Source organism: Lontra canadensis, unplaced genomic scaffold, assembly GCF_010015895.1.
Source record: "Lontra canadensis isolate GAN:19392208 unplaced genomic scaffold, GSC_riverotter_1.0 scaffold31, whole genome shotgun sequence".
NCBI classification, from domain to species: domain Eukaryota; kingdom Metazoa; phylum Chordata; class Mammalia; order Carnivora; family Mustelidae; genus Lontra; species Lontra canadensis.
The window spans coordinates 7,495,807-7,516,024 of record NW_022631025.1 but is presented as its reverse complement, the minus strand read 5'-3'; the positions used below and the strand labels follow the sequence as shown (position 1 = coordinate 7,516,024).

General features: G+C 45.5%; 1 protein-coding gene across 7 annotated transcripts in view; it reads left to right on the top strand.

Annotated features, from left to right (window-relative positions):
* Positions 1 to 20,218, top strand: part of SMARCA2 (SWI/SNF related, matrix associated, actin dependent regulator of chromatin, subfamily a, member 2) — a 178,647-nt gene that overhangs the window by 14,074 nt on the left and 144,355 nt on the right. For all 7 annotated transcript variants that reach the window (XM_032866549.1, XM_032866542.1, XM_032866546.1 and 4 more), the window contains exons 3-5: positions 3,357 to 3,486; positions 9,363 to 9,734; positions 16,726 to 16,981. In XM_032866549.1, the coding sequence (XP_032722440.1) occupies positions 3,357 to 3,486; positions 9,363 to 9,734; positions 16,726 to 16,981 (758 nt within the window). The remainder of the gene's footprint in view (positions 1 to 3,356; positions 3,487 to 9,362; positions 9,735 to 16,725; positions 16,982 to 20,218) is intronic.

Genomic DNA, 20,218 nt, shown 5'->3' with positions numbered 1-20,218 from the left:
TTTGTCTTATCTTGTATATTATTAAAAACATACGTTCTGAGGCTCTGTTATTGTTATAGATGTTGTAAAGGAAGATCAAATCTTGGCTTTTTGAACAATGCTAGAAAGGATTTGTAGTTCTGACAATTAGATTCTGTGATTTGTGGGTTGTGGGCTGTGGGCCGGGTGAGTAAGTACATTCGCGCATAAATCTTCATTTTTCTCCAGCCGTATATGTAAAATCACATATCATCCACGAATGGATGTATTGAAATTTATTCTTCCCTAAGAATGTTGATACTTATTTAAAAAAATAGATCCCACAGAGTGGAAAGTAAACGAGTCATTTTCTAAGGCTTCTTTTTTTGTTAAGGCTTTATCGAAATAAAGTAGTTTCCAGGGACTCCCTAAAATGCACTTTGCTGTCTCCTCCGTCAAGTGGCTTTATTCCGATTTTGGCAGAGGGCTGGGATTCTGCAGAGCGCAGGTCCATTTGTCTGTTTCTGGACTGAGGTTATAATACTCTCCTATTTATGAGGCTTAGATTGTGGCTATAGGAGGGATCCCTTCAGTATAACTAGGTGTTAGGCCTTTCACAGGAGATGCAAAGAAGAGAGAACTGCCTCTTGAGAAGGCCAGATCCTGTGACCATTTGCTCTGAAGGGGAGTAAGTGGCCAGTGAAACTCAGTGAGGCCACACTGTAGTGACCCGAGGGTCGTGTGTGATGAGACAAGTAGAGGTTTTCCATCCCTTTCAGATGACGTCACAGATAGATGGGGCAGTCAGGCTGCCTCGGTATTAAGTACACAGACCATGGAAGATCCTGGTTTAAAACAGAAGGATTACATCAAAAAAGAGCAAGTCTTTCCTCTAGTCGTGTAGGACTGGAGGTCAGTTTTAAAGTAGGGCATCAGAGCCCAGAAGGGAAGACCCTTTTTCTTACCCTTGTCTTGTCTTGTCTTTTCCTTTCCTTTCTTTTCCTTTTTCCTTTTCCTTTCCTTTGCTCTTCTTCTTCCATTTTTTTTTAACAAATCTGGTTATTCGATGATTTTCAAATCAGGAAAGTAATATATACTCACTTTGAAAAGTAAAACCATACTGAGATAAAGAAACGGTTAATTCTGGCCTCACCCCAGGTAACAGCTTTGTGCTTGCTTTTTATACCTCACGTTCCTCCCTGCTCAGTGAAAGGTCCTGGATAAATCCAGGTGTACGCATCATACAGGCCTGACTTTTTGGTTTTGTTTTCCTTTCGCCATAATACCACCATGTCGTCACTGTTAATTACTCTGGAACCTCCTCTTCTCCTTTGACAACACACACTGGATACCCTGCATTGTAGCCCCATGTTCTTGCTCTGCTTTCGAGTTTGTTTTGTTTTTTTAACATATTTTTAGCTTGTCCAGTATGTGAAGAAATAAAGCTGCTTTGTTTTCCAAATGATATTCTTGAGGGGACGTATTGAACATCTTGACATACTGAAGTCATTACATTGTCTTGTGTTCCTATTAAATTAATTTGGGAGCTATCATAGGCCTGATCTGTCACTCGTGGGCCTTAGTCCAAGTGGTTTGAATAATTTCAGGGCGGTTCGAGGCTGTCTCACCTCCCAAATGAAAGATAAAATGTGAAGGAAAGATTTAGCTGACCTTTAGTATTATTTAGGCATTTGGAAGGTGAAAAGCTATGACGGAGTGTTGGGTCACGGATGGATTTTTGCACTGGGTCGTTTCTATGGGTGATTATCTCTTCTGATCTCTTCTATTTTGTGACCTAGTGCCTTTCTCGTATCTTCTCATTATCCCCCACGATACTCTTTTTTTGTTTCACTTTTCTCTTGTTTTACGGAGTTTGCATTTTTTTCCCTCCTGTTTCTTCCTTCCTCCCAACCCCCCAGATGATTCCCTGCGTGGGGACGCGGTTAAGAGCCTCGAGTTCACACCTGCTGACCAGATGCCTCCCCTTTCTCGAGTCCTTTTCCAGGGCAGCTCTGTGCCTTGTCTTTCTCCTCCTTCTCCCTCTGAGATGCAGCTTTTCGCTTTTCAACATCGCTGGAAATAAACAAGTGGCCTAAATACATCTGCTTGTGTTGCTTTGATTTCCTCCCTATTATTACTATTTAACAGACTCAGAGACACTCTTTATACCAAATTCTTCCCATTTTTCTTCCGAACATCCTCTTTATGGTAAATTTCTCCTCTTTTCAAGTGCATGCTTTTGACTCTGCAGAAATTAACTTTCCTTTCTGTAAAACTGCAAACACTCATACTTTCTTGCTTGAAGTCATTTGGTTTCTATAAACTCCTGGAACTATTTCTTTCAGGCGGTTCTGAAAATTGCTCTTCCAGTTTGGGGAGGAATAGACTTTTCCTCCCCACCCCCTCCCCCACATGCTCCGTTGCCCAATTCTGGATTGGATTAATGTCAGCTCAATGGCTCTTTATCGTGTGCCTGTTAGGCACGAGGCCTCACGTCCTGTTTGGAGTCCCTGTGATCTTGACTTTTTCTTTTTTCTTCCCAAACTCTGCCTTTAAAATGTTTGCAAGTCGTCTTCTGTCTGTGGTGCCGGTTCATCCATCACACCTTCCTCCTCTGGCCGCAGCCCGCCCGGCCCTGGGTCTTCCTCTTTTCCCGACTGCCTGGAACTTTCTGGTTTTGACTTTGAAACATTCCATGTAGTTCTTTCCTCACTGATGAAAAAAAATATGACCAAAAAAAAGCAAAAAGCAAAAAGCATCATCATAGACATTTCAAATAGCCTTCCTTCGGACTTTGGCCCGCCTTCAACCACAACAGGTCTCAGGGCTTACTTGAGAGGGTAGGGAAGAGCGGCTTGCATCTGTGAGCAGGACGTCACTTTTATTTGTAGGCGTTTGACATCACGCACACACAAAAATCCACCTGTTAAGGGCGCCTGGGTGGCTCCGTGGGTTGGGCCGCTGCCTTCGGTTCAGGTCACGATCTCAAGGGTCCTGGGATCAAGTCCCGCCTCGGGCTCTCTGCTCAGCAGGGAGCCTGCTTCCCCCCCACCCCCGCCTGCCTCTCTGCCTACTTGAGATCTCTCTCTCTCTCTCTGTCAAATAAATAAATAAAATCTTAAAAAAAATCCAACTGTTTAAAGCCTTAACTTCCGACTTATGAATAGTTTTGCTGACCCTCTTGGTGTAGTCTTATTTTTTTTTTCATCCCCACCTGCAAAGTATGGGTAATACATGAAAGTACAGGTAGTACAGGTATAAACGTATATGTCTGTCGTATGAGCAGTGGATGATCATGCCACGGTTTTGAACACTTTAAAAGTCTTAAATCTTAAAGGCCCAGATGGAAATCTTGTACCTTCCGGAGGCATCTAACTGATATCCTTTCAATGTTCCAGCCCATCGATGGTCTGCACGACAAGGGGATTGTAGAAGATATCCACTGTGGATCCCTGAAGGGTTCTGGTATGCGGCCGCCTCACCCGGGAATGGGTCCTCCCCAGAGTCCGATGGATCAGCACAGCCAAGGTTTGTGTCCGCTGCACACCTGCTCTTGGCTCCGCACTGTCTGTCTTCTGTCTTACCGGTTACTTTACTTGTGACTTCCAAAGAACGTGTCTAAGGAAGGCTGAACCCTGCAGGCTGCTTCTCCCCTCAGCCATGCCAACATGACTATGATTTTCGTATGGGCAGTGTCATTTCCAAGGTCCTTGTGAATTCTACTAGCCCCCACTGTGTCCAAGCAATCTGCAAAGTGACTTTGTGCACCCAATGCGGATTCTTTATTATGATCTTTGAAGGTAAATGAGGTCAGCCCCATTTTCTAGATGGGAAAGCTGGATCTCTGAGAATTTGCTGTGTTTTCTTAAGTGAGTAAGCGACAGGGCCAGAAGGAGAAACCAGGTCTGCCTCCAGATGATAGCAGAGATGTGAAGGTAAGATGAGCCACCTGTGTCCCTTGAATTGCATGCTCAGACATTGTCAGGTGGCTTTTTCTGGCCGTGGAATTACCTGTCATTGCTGGTGGGTGGCTGTGTTTGTCTCCTAGGACCGCTGTAACCAATTCCCACAAACGAGGGGGTGGGGGCGGCGGGCAATGAAACAACAGAAATTGATTCTCTCCCAGTTCTGGAGGCTGGAAGCCTGAAATCAAGGTATCCGCGGACCCTGCTCTCTCTGAAGGCTTTCAGGAAAAACCTTTTGTTTTGCCTCTTCCTAGCTTCTAGTGGTTGAGAGCAACCCTTGGCACCCCTTGGCTTGTAGATCTCTCATTCCAATCCGTCTTGGTCTCCATGGGAACTTTGGAGTGTCTATGCCTGCGACCAGGTTCCCCTCTTCTCGTAAGGACACCAGTCATAGGTTTAGGGTCCCCCCCTAATCCAGTATGGTCTCATCTTAACTTGATGACATCTGCAAGGATCCTGTATCCAAATCAGGTCACCTGCACAGGTCCTAGAGGTTAGGGCTTTGGCCTATCCCTGTAGAGGACATAATTCAACCCACAGTAATGGCCAATCCATATATGACATATTTCTCTTCTCCTCAGCGCCTTCCTTTCTCACTGTTGAAGGCACAGTGACTTTGAGTACAGTGTGACCTGTTTGCAGAATCACTGGACGGTCATTTCAACATGCAAGGGCATGCCTTAACCAAGGACCAGTTAACCCTAACATGTTGATCTTCGCATTCAAAGTTTGTGGTTTATGTATTGTCATAGGTAGTCCTTTGTCGTTTAATATATTGGGTTTTTTTCTCTGTTCGTGATCGACCATCCTTCCACCCGAGGGGAGATTTTTTGACTGAGGATTTTGAGAAAGGTATTCAGAATTAAATATGCGTGTGTGTGTGCACGCGCGCAAATCATGGAGGCATAGGAGTATATCTTCATTCATAGTCAAGCAGGTTTTGGATATCCCAGCCTCTGATTCAAATTTTTTTTTAAGATTTTATTTATTTATTTGACAGAGATCACAAGTAGGCAGAGAGGCAGGCAGAGAGAGAGGAGGAAGCAGGCTCCCTGCTGAGCAGAGAGCCCGATGCGGGGCTCGATCCCAGGAACCTGGGATCATGACCTGAGCCAAAGGCAGAGGCTTTAACCCACTGAGCCACCCAGGTGCCCCTCTGATTGAAATTTTGATGGCAAACAGCTATGAGTATCGCAGATGACGCCTCAAATTTTGATCACGTCAGCCAGACAGCCTGATTCCTTTGGATTTTTTGCAGTATAGGAAGAAAATACTTGACCTGTTCAGGACTAAGAATGGGTTTAGACGACATTCGCAGGATTAGCAGTTAAATTCTAAGGAGCCAGTTGTGTTCCCAGAGCTAACGAAGATCTGTTTTGTACTCCCAGAGAGGTGTAGATGAATGATGTTCCACGATGGTCAAAGCCAACTGCCTGCTCTGTCTGCTCCTGGCTTTGCAGTGCCTCTAGGAGTAGGGCCTGAGGGAAACCTCCAACACAAAACACTTTAAATGCACGAATTTTCGGTGAGCACTTTCATGTATCTTAAAATTTCTCTCACTGCTTGGTTCCTTTTATCCTTCTTGGGATCTCCAACACTTGGTACATCATCTAGCACTTAACTGGATAGATACCTTGTTCATTTTGCTCAGTTAGGTAGAGAAGTGAGCTGATGCATTCACCAGTCAACCATTTTAAATAGATACTAATTTTTATATAATTTCGGCAAGTCGTAATTACCTGGAAATGTAGGGGTCTGCGCTAAATGGAATCCGAATTAGCATGTAATATATTTCTGCCAACCAGTAAAGTGCATTATAGGCTGGGGAAGGAGTTATTTAAAAGCATATTTTTGCATAAAGTAGTATTGGTATAATAGAGTCTTATTCTATGTAATGATCTAAAAAGAAAATAGACCCTGTAATAGCATGTATCTTTAAAGACCCCATTGTAAAAAAAAAAAAAAACAAACAAACCTTTATAAACACACGTATGGAGAGGTATGGTATCTATTGGAAAGCTGCTAGCTTTAACTACCTAGCAACGTGTTAGGTTATTTTGTGGTATTGGTTGAGAAACAAAACCATTTCCATCAATAAATACTGAATCGTGTACCTTATGGTCCCAATGATAACATTGTTTATTTTTAGTCCATTGGAAAGGAAAAGCCTTCAAAGGCAAGTATATAATATTCAATGCGTGTGTGTCGGGGTGTGTGTGTATGTGTGTGTGTGTGTGAGAGAGAGAGAGAGAGAGAGAAGAGAAAATTCATATAAAATTGGCACTTATAAGTTCAAGATTATTAAAAGGAGAGACATGACGGCTTCTCTTGAGGCAAGGTGAAACCAGGGAGAAAATGGCCCTCACAGACTTGGAATGGAAAACTGCCACATTTTGGGGGACCACTTTTGAATGAGCAATTCAAACCAGAGTTCAAAAAGAGCAGATTCAGTATTGACACTGGCATCCCACAGACAAATGTCTATTCTCTCTCAGGCAATTGCATTGCCCCGTTTCCTTAACTAAAGATAATTACTAAAATACATTATTTTGTCTCATCATTTAGATTCTGGTTTTTCCTGAAGTTTTATAGAATGCTAGTCATGTAGGGGGAAAAAAAATCTCTTCAGCTTAAACACTGTCACATTTTTAATGTCATACTGAGATAGAATGATTCTGTTAACATTCCCTGTATTTCTTAGGAAAAAAAATTTTTTTTCCGATCCCCAGTTTCTTGTCACATTTGAGGTAAAATTTTGTTGCATGGATTAATTCCAGAAAATGATTTTTATTCCACTCTCAGCATCTTCCTCAGTGAATGTGAGGTAAACCTAATCGTTGTGCCAGATACAACTGTCTCACTTTTCTAGACTCATTTTCCCATACTTCGTAGTTTGACAGAGCAGTTTAGTCAACAGTTGAGTTTTGACTGCATTGTCTGATGCTTTGGTCCATTGTGTTGGCCGTCCTGTGACGGATCTTGGGGAAGCCACAGATGATGACCTTGGAAATAGGAGAGACCGGAAGGCAGGAGACATAGGACCCATTTCAATGCCTGATGGTATCCATTCAACTATGCAAATCCCAGTAGGAAGATTTTTGGTAGCAGGTTTCTCCCCCTGTGGTAGACAGAGGGTTGGTCAAAAAGGTGTCAGGAAGGTGCTTTCAACAATGAACAAACTATATGCCCGCAGGTACCAGCATTACAATTAAGGGGCGAACATAAGCCTCATGGAGGAGGAAGAATGTTAATGACAAAGTTATGTGCGTATTGGGGATCCACTCAAATGTTTTTTGTCATAAGTGACAACATACCAGGCTTTAAATTTCTGCTGGTCATGCAGGCTGCTCTGGGGCATTTTCTTGGCTGCCTCAGATGGCTGACTAGAACCCCAGTGGCTGAGTGGTTTTGCACTCCATTATGAGGTAGGGATTTGGGGAATGAGACTTAGTAGAACTTCTAGTTCTCCTCAGGGCCGCGTTGCTTTGAATGGATCTTCTCAGCTCACCAGCTTGTCAGACAGAACCTACCCTCATCTTAGAGCATCTGAATACCTTTGTTTCCCTTTCCAAACTGGGATTCGAGATAAAATTATGGCCTTTCTCTTCTCTAGTCTTTCCAGTGATGATGCTGAGTCCCCACTCAGCGTCAGTCTGATGTTCTTGGGCCTCCGTGATCCCACGTGGATGCCCAGAGCTTTCTGCTCAAGCCCGACATAGGTTCCAACACACAGCAGATGTCTAATAAACACCTGTGTGATGACCTTTATGATAATTGTGACTTGGAGTACATTTATTAAAGGGCAAAGACCTTGAATCTGATATTTTATATTGTGTCTTAGGACACCCATGACTTGATTAATTAGCACTCAGTTTGAATTCACGGCAACCTTTAGGATTGCAAGGGACTACTTCGTTCCCTCCTCACCTTGACTGTCGTGCCAGCAATGCTCATAGGTTTTTCTAGGAATTCGTTGGCCAGGATCTATAGTTCATCTCCTGAAATGAGTTCCTTGAAATACTTCAGATTTTTTTTTTTAACTTTTCTTCTCCAAGAAATGCATTCTTAAATTTCCCACGTAGCTCTCTTAAAGCCCAAACAGATTACTCTCGTGTTTATGTGATATTGTAAATGGTTCCTAGAAGATTTCGGAGACATTCAAGTCTCTAACTTGTTTGTATAAAACCAAATTAATATTAGAGCCTGGAAAGAATATATACACATTGGAGTCAGATGGACTTCGGTTTGTATCTTGAAGCTGCCAAGACCTAATTATGTGACACTCTGAGTCTCAGTTTCCTTATTTAAAAAAAAAAAATGAAGGTGACAGCACTTAGCTTTGGGGGCTATTGTGAGGATTAAAGAAATAATGTGTACGCCACTCATATCCCTTTAATTGTCCTTACCCCCCCTGTCTGTGCTCCCACCCATCTGAAGTCCACTGACCAGCCTGCCATCTTGCCTCCAGTGGAGCCTCCAATGGACTTGAGCCCCTCTTACCCACACCTGGAAAAGTCCCTGGGGACTAATAATCCCCAGAGTAAAACCAGTGACCTAAGCAGTGATTGAGGATCCTAAAGAGTATAAATACCCCAGCTTCTTCCCCACCCCCATTTCATTCCCTAGGATAATTTAGAGGTGAGTCATTGACCTCATACCCCAGAGGTTGTGCCTAAAATTAGCACCCACCAGAGCAGCTGCTGTCTCCTACTTACTTCACCTCTACCCACCCCCCAAGCCAGTGTGTTTGCACCTTCCAAGTAAATCCCCTGCACTCAATCCTTCCATCAGGCTCTGTTTCAAGGGAGAAAACTAAGTGCCTTATGTAGTCCCTGTGGCAGTGGAGGCCCTCAATAATTGTGCACGATAATAAACCAAGTAATAATTTGCTGTCCCATAAGACGCTCTTCATTCCCCGTTGCGAGATAGTACACACTCCCCAGGTTCTGTTCTGGAGGTTGGAACTACTTTTAACATATAACACTGTCCCCTGCTGTCTTGGCTTTATGTGTGTAACAGCCACTAGCAGCATACCTTCTAGGACACATGTAGCTATTGATCATTTTGCTTAAAATGTGGCTTGTCCTAATTGAGATGTGTTGTCACTTAGCGCGAAAAAAAGAAGAATGTAAACTACGTCTTTAATCATCTTTTATTTTGAAATGATGATATTTGGGGTATGTTGATTTCAGCAAAGCGTTATTACCAAACTTGGCTCTGTGTCTTTCACTTTTTAACGTGATGACTGGAAAATCTTCACCGCATGTATTTGGTACAGAGCAATTTGATAATCACCCGTAGTTCTGTAATTATTAAGTGATGCATATTTAAATTTCTAGCAGGCAGTGCCATTGCAGAAAACCATCCAAATGACCACGAATGCCGGGCTTCCAGGGTCATTGGGGGCAGCATGTGATCTCCTTTCCTGTTTTATTCTAGGTTACATGTCGCCACACCCGTCTCCGCTGGGAGCTCCAGAGCACGTCTCCAGCCCGATGTCGGGAGGCGGCCCGACCCCTCCCCAGATGCCGCCGAACCAGCCCGGGCCCCTCATCTCGGGCGATCCGCAGGCGATGAGCCAGCCCAACAGAGGTCCCTCGCCTTTCAGCCCCGTCCAGCTGCATCAGCTGCGAGCGCAGATTTTAGCTTACAAAATGCTGGCCCGGGGCCAGCCCCTCCCCGAAACACTGCAGCTTGCAGTCCAGGGGAAGAGGACGTTGCCCGGCATGCAGCAGCAGCAGCCCCCGCAGCCCCAGCCGCAGGCGCAGCAGCCGCAGCAGCAGGCCCTTGTTAACTACAACAGACCATCTGGTAGGTTAATGTGCAACCAAATGAGTAACGCGACGGTCCAGCTCGGCTAAGGAGGACTGCTAAGGGCGCAGAGGCGCTGGGCTGCTCTCGGCCCTGTTCTGGCTTAGCCTTTTGTTGTACCCTTGTGTGGCTTCCGTAGCTGGATCCCTGGGCTCCCGCCCCGCAGGGCTCCCGGGAAGGAAGCCGTGTCCCCGGCGATTCTGCATTCTCTTTCAAGAGGCTCAAGGTTGGTCCGGTCGGGGGCCCGGCCACCCGGCCCAGGTTAAGAACCAGGCCCCTAGAGCGTTCCCAGGGCCAGAAGGTGCCCCTAGACTCAGCTCTCCTCGAGCCACGCTGTGGGTGTTGATTTATTCCTCTCTGCCCCTTGGTGTGGTGAAGAGCATTTAGGGAGACCTCCGCAGAGCAAACCTGCGGTAAAGTCGTTATCAAGTAGGAAATCAGAAACAGAGGGAAATAGCAAGCAGTCGGGGTCAGGGAGGTCAGGGGCGTGGAGGGCCCCCCAGAGCTCACGGTTGCTGCCCCGGAGCTCGAGAGAGGACTGCGGCTTCCTGGCAGCCAGGAGAGGAGACCCAGGGTCTGCTACCAAAGCCTCACCATGCCGGAGCAGGCGGCTTCCCCGTTGCTCAGAGGAACGCAGAGCCTTTTCTAGCCTGAGACTATAGGGTAGATTTTCCAGGTGGGATTTTTTTTTTTAATTATTGGTATTATTATTGTTGTTGTAAGAGACACTGCATGATAGAGGCATCGATAAGATTTGTTCCTAATAAACAGAGTAACAGAATCCATGCGGCCTCTTTCTTCTATAGACCCTGGCATCAGACCCCAGGCTGTGATAGGACGTAACGGGTGGAGATGAGCCGGTCCTTTGCGTGGCCTGCTGACGGTCTGGCTGGACCCCGCCACTAGAATTCAGAGGTGCGGGGGGCTGTGCGATGAGCTTCTGCGAACGTTGTTTTCTCTGGCAAGGTTTCTGTTAACCACCAGATAAACGAAGAGTTGATGGTTCTGTCCTAAGTAGAGTTTGGAATCCCAGGGTCTTCCTCAACGTTGATACCCTGTCCTGTGAATGCTTCCCTCTCCCTGGGGCAAGCCAGGACGTGCCGATCTCTGCCAACGATTCGTTTGGGGCATTGGTACTTTGTCTAAGCTTGGGGACTTAGGCAGTGGAGGGGAGTTCAGATTAGTAGTAGTATTATCTTTCGGTTATCGTCTGCCTTCTGGGCTTGCAAATGTTTCTTTTCTGGTGGGGGAGGCTCCGAGAGTTGGCCTACCGGAAGGATTAACTCGCCTTGTTAATTGCAGATGTAGCCTTAGGAATGGGTTTTTAAGGAGTTTTAAGGAGCAGGAGAGGATCGTGTCCGCTCCAGACTTCTGTGTAGGGACCATGGTACTCTGGCAGGTGGAGGACCCTGTGGCACTGAGGAAAGCCAGGCCGAAAATGGGAGTGTGGACACCTGTTGTGTTTAAAGGGTTCAGAACAGCCTAACTCCAGCTCTTGGGAAGGCAGCCAGAGGGAAGGAAAAGTACACGCGCGTCTCTGGGCGTGTAGCCTGTGCTTCCTAAGCCCCCATGGGCCTGCCTTGTGCGTTGTGCTCAGCTTGAATGTTCTGCGCGTGGGCCCCACCTAGAACATGGAGAGTCGGGACGCCCGTGCTAGCGGTCTGCCCCAGAGCCTGTGTCCTTACCCCTGCCCCGACTCCTTCATCACAGAGGTGCTCATGCATGGCCGGGAAAGAACGTGTCCTAAACCGGGAGCCAAAGACAGCAGCCGTTTTCCTCATGGGTGTCCCAAAAGGAAAAGGATCTCCGCTCCTTACCTAGAGGCTGTCTACTGGTTCTCCAGACACAAGGGCAGCGAAATTAGGACTCTTGACATGCCACATTGCAGTAGTTTCCTCTAGAACCACCAGAGAGTTGGTAGTTGGAGGAGGGAGAAGCAAAGCCAGTACCTCCCAGGCGCTAGTGGTGTGGGACCATGTCCTATAGGTGTCCTTCACTGTGCATCGAAGCGTGGCCTGGGGTGTCATCACAGACCTCCACGAGCATTGCTACTTTTTTTTTTTTTTAAGATTTTATTTGAGAGAGAGAGAGAGCACAAGCAGGGTGAAGGGCAGAGGGAGAAACAGACCCCCTGCTGAGCAGGGAGCCCGATATGAGACTCGATCCCAGGACCCTGCGATCATCACCTGAGCCCAAGGCAGATGCTTAACCGACTGAGCCACCCAGGCGTCCCAGACATGAGTGTTTTTTAAAATGACCCGTGCACAGCAGGAAAAGAGGCCAGAGTACCCTTTAAGAAGGCAGGAAGCTGAAGGGTTCATTTCAGAAAACTTTTCACCCAAAGTTCGCATAAGGAGACCGATGAAAGTAGTAAAACTTAGGGGATCAAGTTTCCGTTGTCTGGACGCTGTACCTAACGGCCACTTCAGTCCCAGTAAGCACAATCCCGAGTGTGTTTTCTGGACCAGACATTACCCATCTCTGATGCTTCGTCTTTGCTCACTAGGCCTTTGTCGTCAGGAGGAATCCGTTGTGTTACTCAGTGCTCTGTCTCTTGTGTTTCCGGCGGTCAGGCTTCATTAGAAGGGAAGGTACTTGGGCAGATAGTGTTTTATGCCAGAGTGGGCAAGGAGGCTGTGCACAAAGCTGGAAGGAGCTCCCTCCTGCCAACAAAGCAGACCCATTCCTGCCACTGGGAAGGCAGCTACACCCCAAAGTGTTGCACAGCTTGTCCCCAAATCTCAGCTTTTAGAGTCAGATGACATCATTACTTGACAGACTTTTTCTGGGGGGGGAGGTTGGCATTTAGGGCAAGTCAAAATAAGGCAAAGCATATTTTATTTTTAGAGTTAATATTTTTTAATTTGTTATTACTTATCTCCATCCCTCTTTAATTTTAAAAAAAGTATTATTGTGTATTAATACCTCTACTAATATATCAGGGGAAAAAATAAGTTTAAGGATGTCCATTTATCTGGCAGTAAATTCCATGTTTCTTTTGTCCGACTTTGTAGTGTTACTCGTGTTTGGGAGAATCTCTTTGGCTGGGGTGGTCTGCCTCAAACCTGCTCTCCCTAAGTGACCCATATCCTCAGAGGCCACGACTGGAGAATTATGGGTTGACTGCAGGAGCTGCACACTGAACAAATAATTCTTCTTAAATTTAAACAATTCTAAATCCTTACCTGCTGTGGGCTCCGTGCACATCTAAGCCATCATCTTTTTTTATTCACTTTGATTCATTTTTTTCTTCTATGGAGACTAAAGCAAAATTAAAAATAAGAACTGTGTAACTTTGGGTTTTTCAGGGTTTTTTTTTGGTTTTTTGGTTTTTTGTTGTTGTTTGTTTTTGGGGGTGTTGGTTTGGGGTGGGGAAGATCTTATGGTAGAAAGTAAACGTTTCATTGCTAATTTTTCTCAGCGCTTGTCTCTCCTGCTCCATGCCCCTCCCACCCCCACTCTTTTTGGGTACCTAAAATATCTAGGTACATTCAATTTAAATACACTTCATTACATTTATTTTTTTCAACCCATGGAAACCTTAAATCCTTATTTAAGGCACAGAATATTGAATGAGGATCCTAGTGTGCTAGGAAGACAGTGTGAGCCCTGAATGCACAGAAATTCTGTACATGTGAGACTCCGGTGTTTTAATAAGTTTGTTTTCCTGTTTCTTAAAATCATGGAAAAGGGATGCATCTGAGAAGGATGCCCCCTGCCCACCTTAGCTGCATGGGGTCACTCTCAGGGGTGTCTGGACATACCTCTGCCTTGATTTCCAAGGTGAGGACTGAGGGGAAAACAGCCACATTTGGAAGCTCTGACAATTGAACCTAAATTGTTTATGTTGGGAGGAGGTAGATAGGAGATAAGCTGAGGAATGTAATTTGTCTTACGTGTGAAGATCCCGGGAAGCGGTCTGATCATTTAGCAGACCGTGGGTGTCGGTAGCAGGGCTGGCTTCTGTCGATAGAAAGCCAACCCAGCCAGGCACCTTGGCTCTAAGCGGCCTGAGGGACAAGCAAGAAACCCAAGGAACAGGCAGTTACATTCTGGGCATGTCCATCTGCGGCAAGCTGCCCTCGCTTCCCTGGGCTCTGTAAGTAGGAGTTTTTATGTAATCTGTTGGGAGGGAGGAAAAAATAGCCCCACGCAGTATATGAACTCGCGGTGTTTAGTCGGGAAAGGAATTTGCTTGTAAGTGGCTCTTGATAGGAGCTCGGCAGGAAGCAGGTGGCAAGCCGACTTATCTGAGTGTTTGTGCCAAGTTGTCTTGAGCCACAGAAACATCCTGAAGTTTGCTGTAGGAGAGTGTACTCCCAACGCTGCCAGCCAGCACAGTACCAAGCTTCCCTACAAGCCTTGCTTTCGCCATGCGGTTTCTCTATAAAGCTAAGTAACTGAATTAGACTTAACCTTCGTGGCCTTGCTAGTATTAAAAATGACCAGAGTGGAGGCTTGGAGCACGTGGCTACCCGATCTCACTGAGTCCTCACTCCAATCCTAGGGGGTGAGGTTACTACCCCATTCTATGGATGGGGAGACTGAGCCTCACGGGGTTAAGGGACTAGCTCAGGCTCGTTCACAGCAAATTGTGGGACTTTTTGAATTGGGATATTTGAATATGGAAGTTCATGTTTGGGTTTCTGTCTCTCTGCTTCTCCATTTTAAGGGTCGGTCAGCTGGCTAAGAATGTCTTTGTCTTTAATGGATTCAGAAAGTCGAATTATTGTGTGTATTAGATCTTGTCTTGAGTCATAGGCTAAAAATGACTAGGACTGGAACTAGGGGTATCAGACATGGTTCGGATACCTTCCTTTGATGAAATGTGGCTTTAAAAATACAGACTTGAATATACCTCAAGGAATCATCAGAGGCTTCTGCGCCAGTAATTACAGGCGAGAAAGCTAACGAAGAAAGTTCTGGAACCAGGTGGAATGTGTAATACCAGTGCCCTGTTCTGGCTTTTGTTGATGAATTATTTAAACTTTGAAAGGAGGAAAATACTCGTAGAACTGAATACACAGTAATTATTATGATATTATCATATCAGCAAGACCCGCATTTTCTTTATTAAAGATGGTGGTGTTTTTAGGGGGCTTAGTGAGTGGGTTTTAGTATGCTTATACCAAGTCTTGAAATATATTTAATTCTCCCAGTTTCTTGAGTTTATTAAAGAGATTTATAGAATCACAGAGAATCAACCTGTTAGAAATCTGTCTCCTCTCTTTTTGACTGGATCACACCTAAAGTAAACCAGATGAAAAATCTACCCTGTTTTAAAGACCTCTAGGGAAAACATATTCTAGAACATCCCTCCATAACTCATTCCAATGCTTAACAACCCTGAGATTTAATGTGTAGAAATTGGTTTCTTATATACGGATGAACGAAACTTCTAAATATAAAATATTATGGAACGCGATGCATTATGTAAAAGACTTCCCATTCAGAAAAAAAAAATCAGAAAGTATTTAGCTGAAAAGAATCTCTTTATTACGACAGTACATCTACGATGCCTAAAATAGAAAATTTTTTTAAATGTATTTTTTTTTTCCCTTAAGAGTTTTTCATCCCTCACTGGACCCAGGGCTACCTCAGGATTATGTAGCTGCACGTGTTTTGGAAAGTTTACCTAATTTCACAAGGAAGGTGAAAAAAAGCACATTAGTACCATGCACACACACACACACACACACACACACATACATACACACACACACGTGTACAGTTTCCTAAGCAGTTTGTTCTAATTCCTCACTTTCCTCCTGTCAAAATGTTTGCTTATACTCTCCTTGCATTGTCATTTAAGCCCATTTCTGAATGGTGTTTGCTGGAAATTGAATAAATGTGTCTAATTTTTCATAATGTACGTCTTTGTATGGTTAATTATTAAGGCGCTCTGAAGTATACAGACTATTATTTTATTACCGTTTAATAGTTTTAACTTTTCTTAGAGAAGATATAGAAAATGCTTGGGAGAATGCCTCTCAGAGGTTTTAACAGCTTACTGAGATATTTTTTTTCATTTCCTAATTCATCTGGTAGCATCACTAATCTTATTTATAATTTTGAAGTAAGTAAAAATTTAACTATGAAGAGAGACAGGACACTTCTTATTTTCAGTCCATACCTAGCAATCAATTTGAACTCCTGAAGTTTAATGTGGAAAATTGCATTACATTAACTTATTAAGTACATTTTGATAAGCTTGATTGCATATCCCTTTATTCTGTTAGCATGAGAAAAAAAATGCTCTCCTGAATCTTAATATTTGCTAGTTTTTATAGGTAGAATGAGTGGATTTGCTCCCCCCCCCCCACACACACAGTGAATGTTTTCAGAAACATTTTCTTATATGTGGTTTTTTAAAAAAAAAATCCACACAAACAAACCTTCAGTTCCTGAGATGCACTGATTAAGCCTGAAATATGCCTTTTAGGTCATTAAGGGAAAACGTGTGCCCCTTTTGGTTCGCAGGGGAGGGCTGGCCGAGCTGCTGGCTGTATTTGGAAACCCCAGCTTAGGCTAAGGGTCTGTCTCAAGACCCACAAGGTGCAGTTTGCAGAATGTGATTTTAGGACCGCACCCAGATTGCATCTGACTGCTGCATGACTCCCTTACTTTCCTGAGCTCTTGAATGCACCTGCAATCCTTAAGAAAACAAAAACAAAAAACCCAACAGTCTACTCTAGAGCTACATTAAACGCTGACCATCCGTTTCTTTAATGTATGTACGAATTGCGTCGTCTTTGGACCATTTCACCGGGGTATATCACTGAATGCCACCGCGCTCTGAGAATAGATGCCGGGCTCTTCTCCTTGACTCCCCCCCCCCCCCCCCCCCCCTTCCCCATCTCCTTTCCTCCCCTCCTCCTCCCTTGTCTGGAGATGGTCAGTGGTCCCCCGAGGCGGGGGGCCGGCGGGCAGGCCGGGGGTGGCCGCAGGGCGCCGGCCCGCCCGAGCTGCCCATGTCGCTCTTGTCCCGCAGGCCCGGGGCCGGAGCTGAGCGGCCCGAGCACCCCGCAGAAGCTGCCGGTGCCCGCGCCCAGCGGCCGGCCCTCGCCCGCGCCCCCCGCCGCCGCGCAGACGCCCGCGGCCGCCGTGCCGGGGCCCTCCGTGCCGCAGCCGGCCCCGGGGCAGCCCTCGCCCGTCCTGCAGCTGCAGCAGAAGCAGAGCCGCATCAGCCCCATCCAGAAACCGCAAGGCCTGGACCCGGTGGAGATCCTGCAGGAGCGCGAGTACAGGTACCCGCACCCCCGGCCCGGGCGGGGGCTGGCCGCAGTGTCCTCCTGAACACCACGAAGCCCGGGGGAGGTGGAGGGTCGCCCTGCCCTGTGGGACGAGGCCCAGGCCGGACCCCAAGTTTGTTTGCCACTGGGGTGATGGGAGTGGACAGGACTGTGATTTTCCGCCACAGAGTTAGAAAATGGTCATCACCCCCTGTGACGTGCCAGGCACCGTGCTGGGCGCCAGGGAGGTGAAGACCGGAGCCCAGCCCCAAGAGCTTGTGGATCCAAGAAGGGCGTCTTCTCACTCTTAGCCCAAGCGGGGCTGCCTTGTGGCTTGTCATTTTATCCTGCAAATGACTCTGAGCGGCCGCGCCTTGCGTGCGCCCTGCCAGCCGGACCTCCGGGGTCATGACACATCTCATGCTACTAGAGCTACTGAGTGGGGTTCTTCATTGTAATGTGTGCATTTGTGGCTTTCCTGCTTGCTCCAGCCTTAGGGGTAAGCTGCCTTCACACAGAGTCTGTATTTAAACTCTTGTTCCAGAAACTTGATTCTTACCTGACTTGACACATTCGTTGGCAAACCTTTTCTGTAAAAGTCCTGATGGTAAACATTTTACCCTTTGCAGGCCCATAGCTAAGGTCCCTCAGCTCTGCCCTTACTGAGAGAGCGTCCACAGACAATGATGTACTGGCCGTGTTCCAATAAAACTTTATTTATAAAAACGGACTGTGGACAAGCTGGAGCTAGCAGACCCTTCATATAAATAAGTGGTTAATGTTAACCAAAAAGAGAGTCCATGAGTAAGGAGTGAAGATAAAACAAGGTTAAGATCACCGTCTCTGGAGTTGGCCAGTCATGCGGGCTCTGTCACTTACCAGCTGTGTTACCTTGGTCAAGTTACATCTCTCTCTCTCTCCTTTTTTTTCTTTTTAAGATTTTATTTATTTATTTACTTGAGAGAGAGAGAGAGGGAGAGAGCATATGTGAGTGGGGTGGAGGCGTAGAGGGAGAGAGAATCCCAAGCAGACTCCCCACTGAGTGTGGAGCCTGACATGGGGCTCAGTCCCATCACCCTGAGATCATGACCTGAGCTGAAATCAAGAGTCAGACCCTTAACCAACTGAGCCACCCGGGCACCCCAAGTGACATTTCTTCTCTATGACTCAGTTTCCTTCTGTGTTAAAAGAGAGTGTTGCAGTACCTCTTATGGGGGGGGGAGACTAAACGATACAGAGTTTCTGAGGACATACCAGCTATTATTGTTTCCTGGTTATTATTTCAGTCAAAAGAAAACTGAAGTTTAGAAGTCCTAGGGAATGTTAGTAAATAACATCCAGCTCCCTTGAAAGACATTATCCGGGTCTTTATTGAAAAACGCATGACTTGTTATTAGATTAAAATACTAACTTGCCAGCTTTGAGTGTGACTCTGAGGAAGAAATCGCAGTGACTTGCCATTAAATGCACTTAGCTTTTTGGATGAAGAGCAGAGCTCTGCTCTCATTCCTAGTCCTAATCCTCAATGAAGAGCTTTCATGTTTCTGTTTCCCGAGTTTCAGGTACCCCCTAGAGAGTTAGATACCCATCAGTCCGTTGGGATTGCCATGTTGCTACGCAGATCACTGTGTGGTACGAAGTCAAATGTTAGCCCTATATTCTCATTTGGGGTAGGAGAACTTTTTTATACGTGGTCCTGTATGCTGTTACCAAGTTAAAAACAAAAGTCAAAAGTATTTCTTTTAAAAGATTTGTTTATTTAAGACAGCGCATACACTGGCAAGCTGGGAAGGGGTTGAGGGAGGGGGTAGCAGAGCCCCGTGGGATGCGGTACTCGAACACACGACCCTGAGCTCGTGACCTGAGCCAAAATCAAGAGTCGGCTGCCTAACCGACTGAGCCTCCATGTAGCCCCATAGGTATTTTTCAAAAAGACAGTAAATGGAATCAAGGAGGTATTGTTTAGTTACTCTAAAATCCTGACTTCCTACGAGCTAGCATTTTTTTTTTCCCTTCCTTGAACGTGCGAAGCTACCAGGACCGTTGTCTGTCATGCTAACGACATTCAGAACAGACACTCTCTATACCTAGAAACACATCTGGACTTTTTTTTTCCTTACTCAGCCTGTGTCATGGGTGTGTATGTGTTTTACTGAGTCCTAAATTTTCTTTATTGTTTTTACCAGAACTTTAATTTGCAGGCCTTTCTAGTCATGAGCCCATTTTAACCCCCTTTTTAGAAGCGATCTTAACGGAAGACGTCCCAAAGTATACAGGACCGAGTGGTACGGTGTAGCCTGTTCCAGGGTGGAAACATTTTGGTCCTCTGGTCCCATGCCAATAAGAAAAAAAAAAAATACAGGTGTCAGTATCTTTTAAATGATAAGCCCTGCACAATATGGGGTAATGACTATTGTCATATTATTATCATTGCTTGATAAACGTCTCCTCTTCTGTAAAGCCACGTGGTTTCCGAAACCATCGCTCTGGCAACCCTGGGTCTGCAAACCTGGTGGGGTCTTTGGACTTGAACTTTCCTGAGGCCATCTTGAGAAGAGGTACAGGTTTCCATGGGCAGCCTTGCAGTGTATCTTTTATCTTCCTTGGTCAAAGGGGTGAGAGCTGACTTCTCTGTATGGAGATGAATTGTTCAGCAGCAGAAATTAATTACATTTCTCCTTTAGAAAGGGTTTGATCAAGTGCTGTGGGCTCTTGTGAGAGCCATTGGAGGAACTCTTGCCCTTGTTGAGAGAGCGGCTCACTCATCTTTAGCACCAGTAACTGGGGGGGGGGGGGGTCCGATGTTTTTTTATCTTCTGATTGAGTATTTGAGCAAGGTCTAAGGGGAAAAAAAAACCCTCTTCTATAATGTTATGAACTTGGCTGGAGCAAAAATCATCTGTCAGAAACTCTAACAGATGTTCATGTCTTGACCGTTGTAATATCACTTACCTCATCTATGAAAATTGAAGGGAACTTGTCAGAATCTCAGATTTCTTTCTAACTTTTAAGTCATTTGGCTGTTTCTCTTGTTCATCATAAAATCAGAATCTTGACAAATTGACCTTCTTCACGCGGCAAGAGCATAAATAAGTTTTTGCCTGTGCACACTTTGCCTTAGATCCGTACAAGCTCTGCCATTAAAACATTTTGTTCCCATTTAAATTGGATCCTTTTCTTCTTGACCATCTTTCTCTTAATGATGGAATGGACTGCCTTTTCCTGTAGTAAGTGTTGGAGAGATATTTCCAG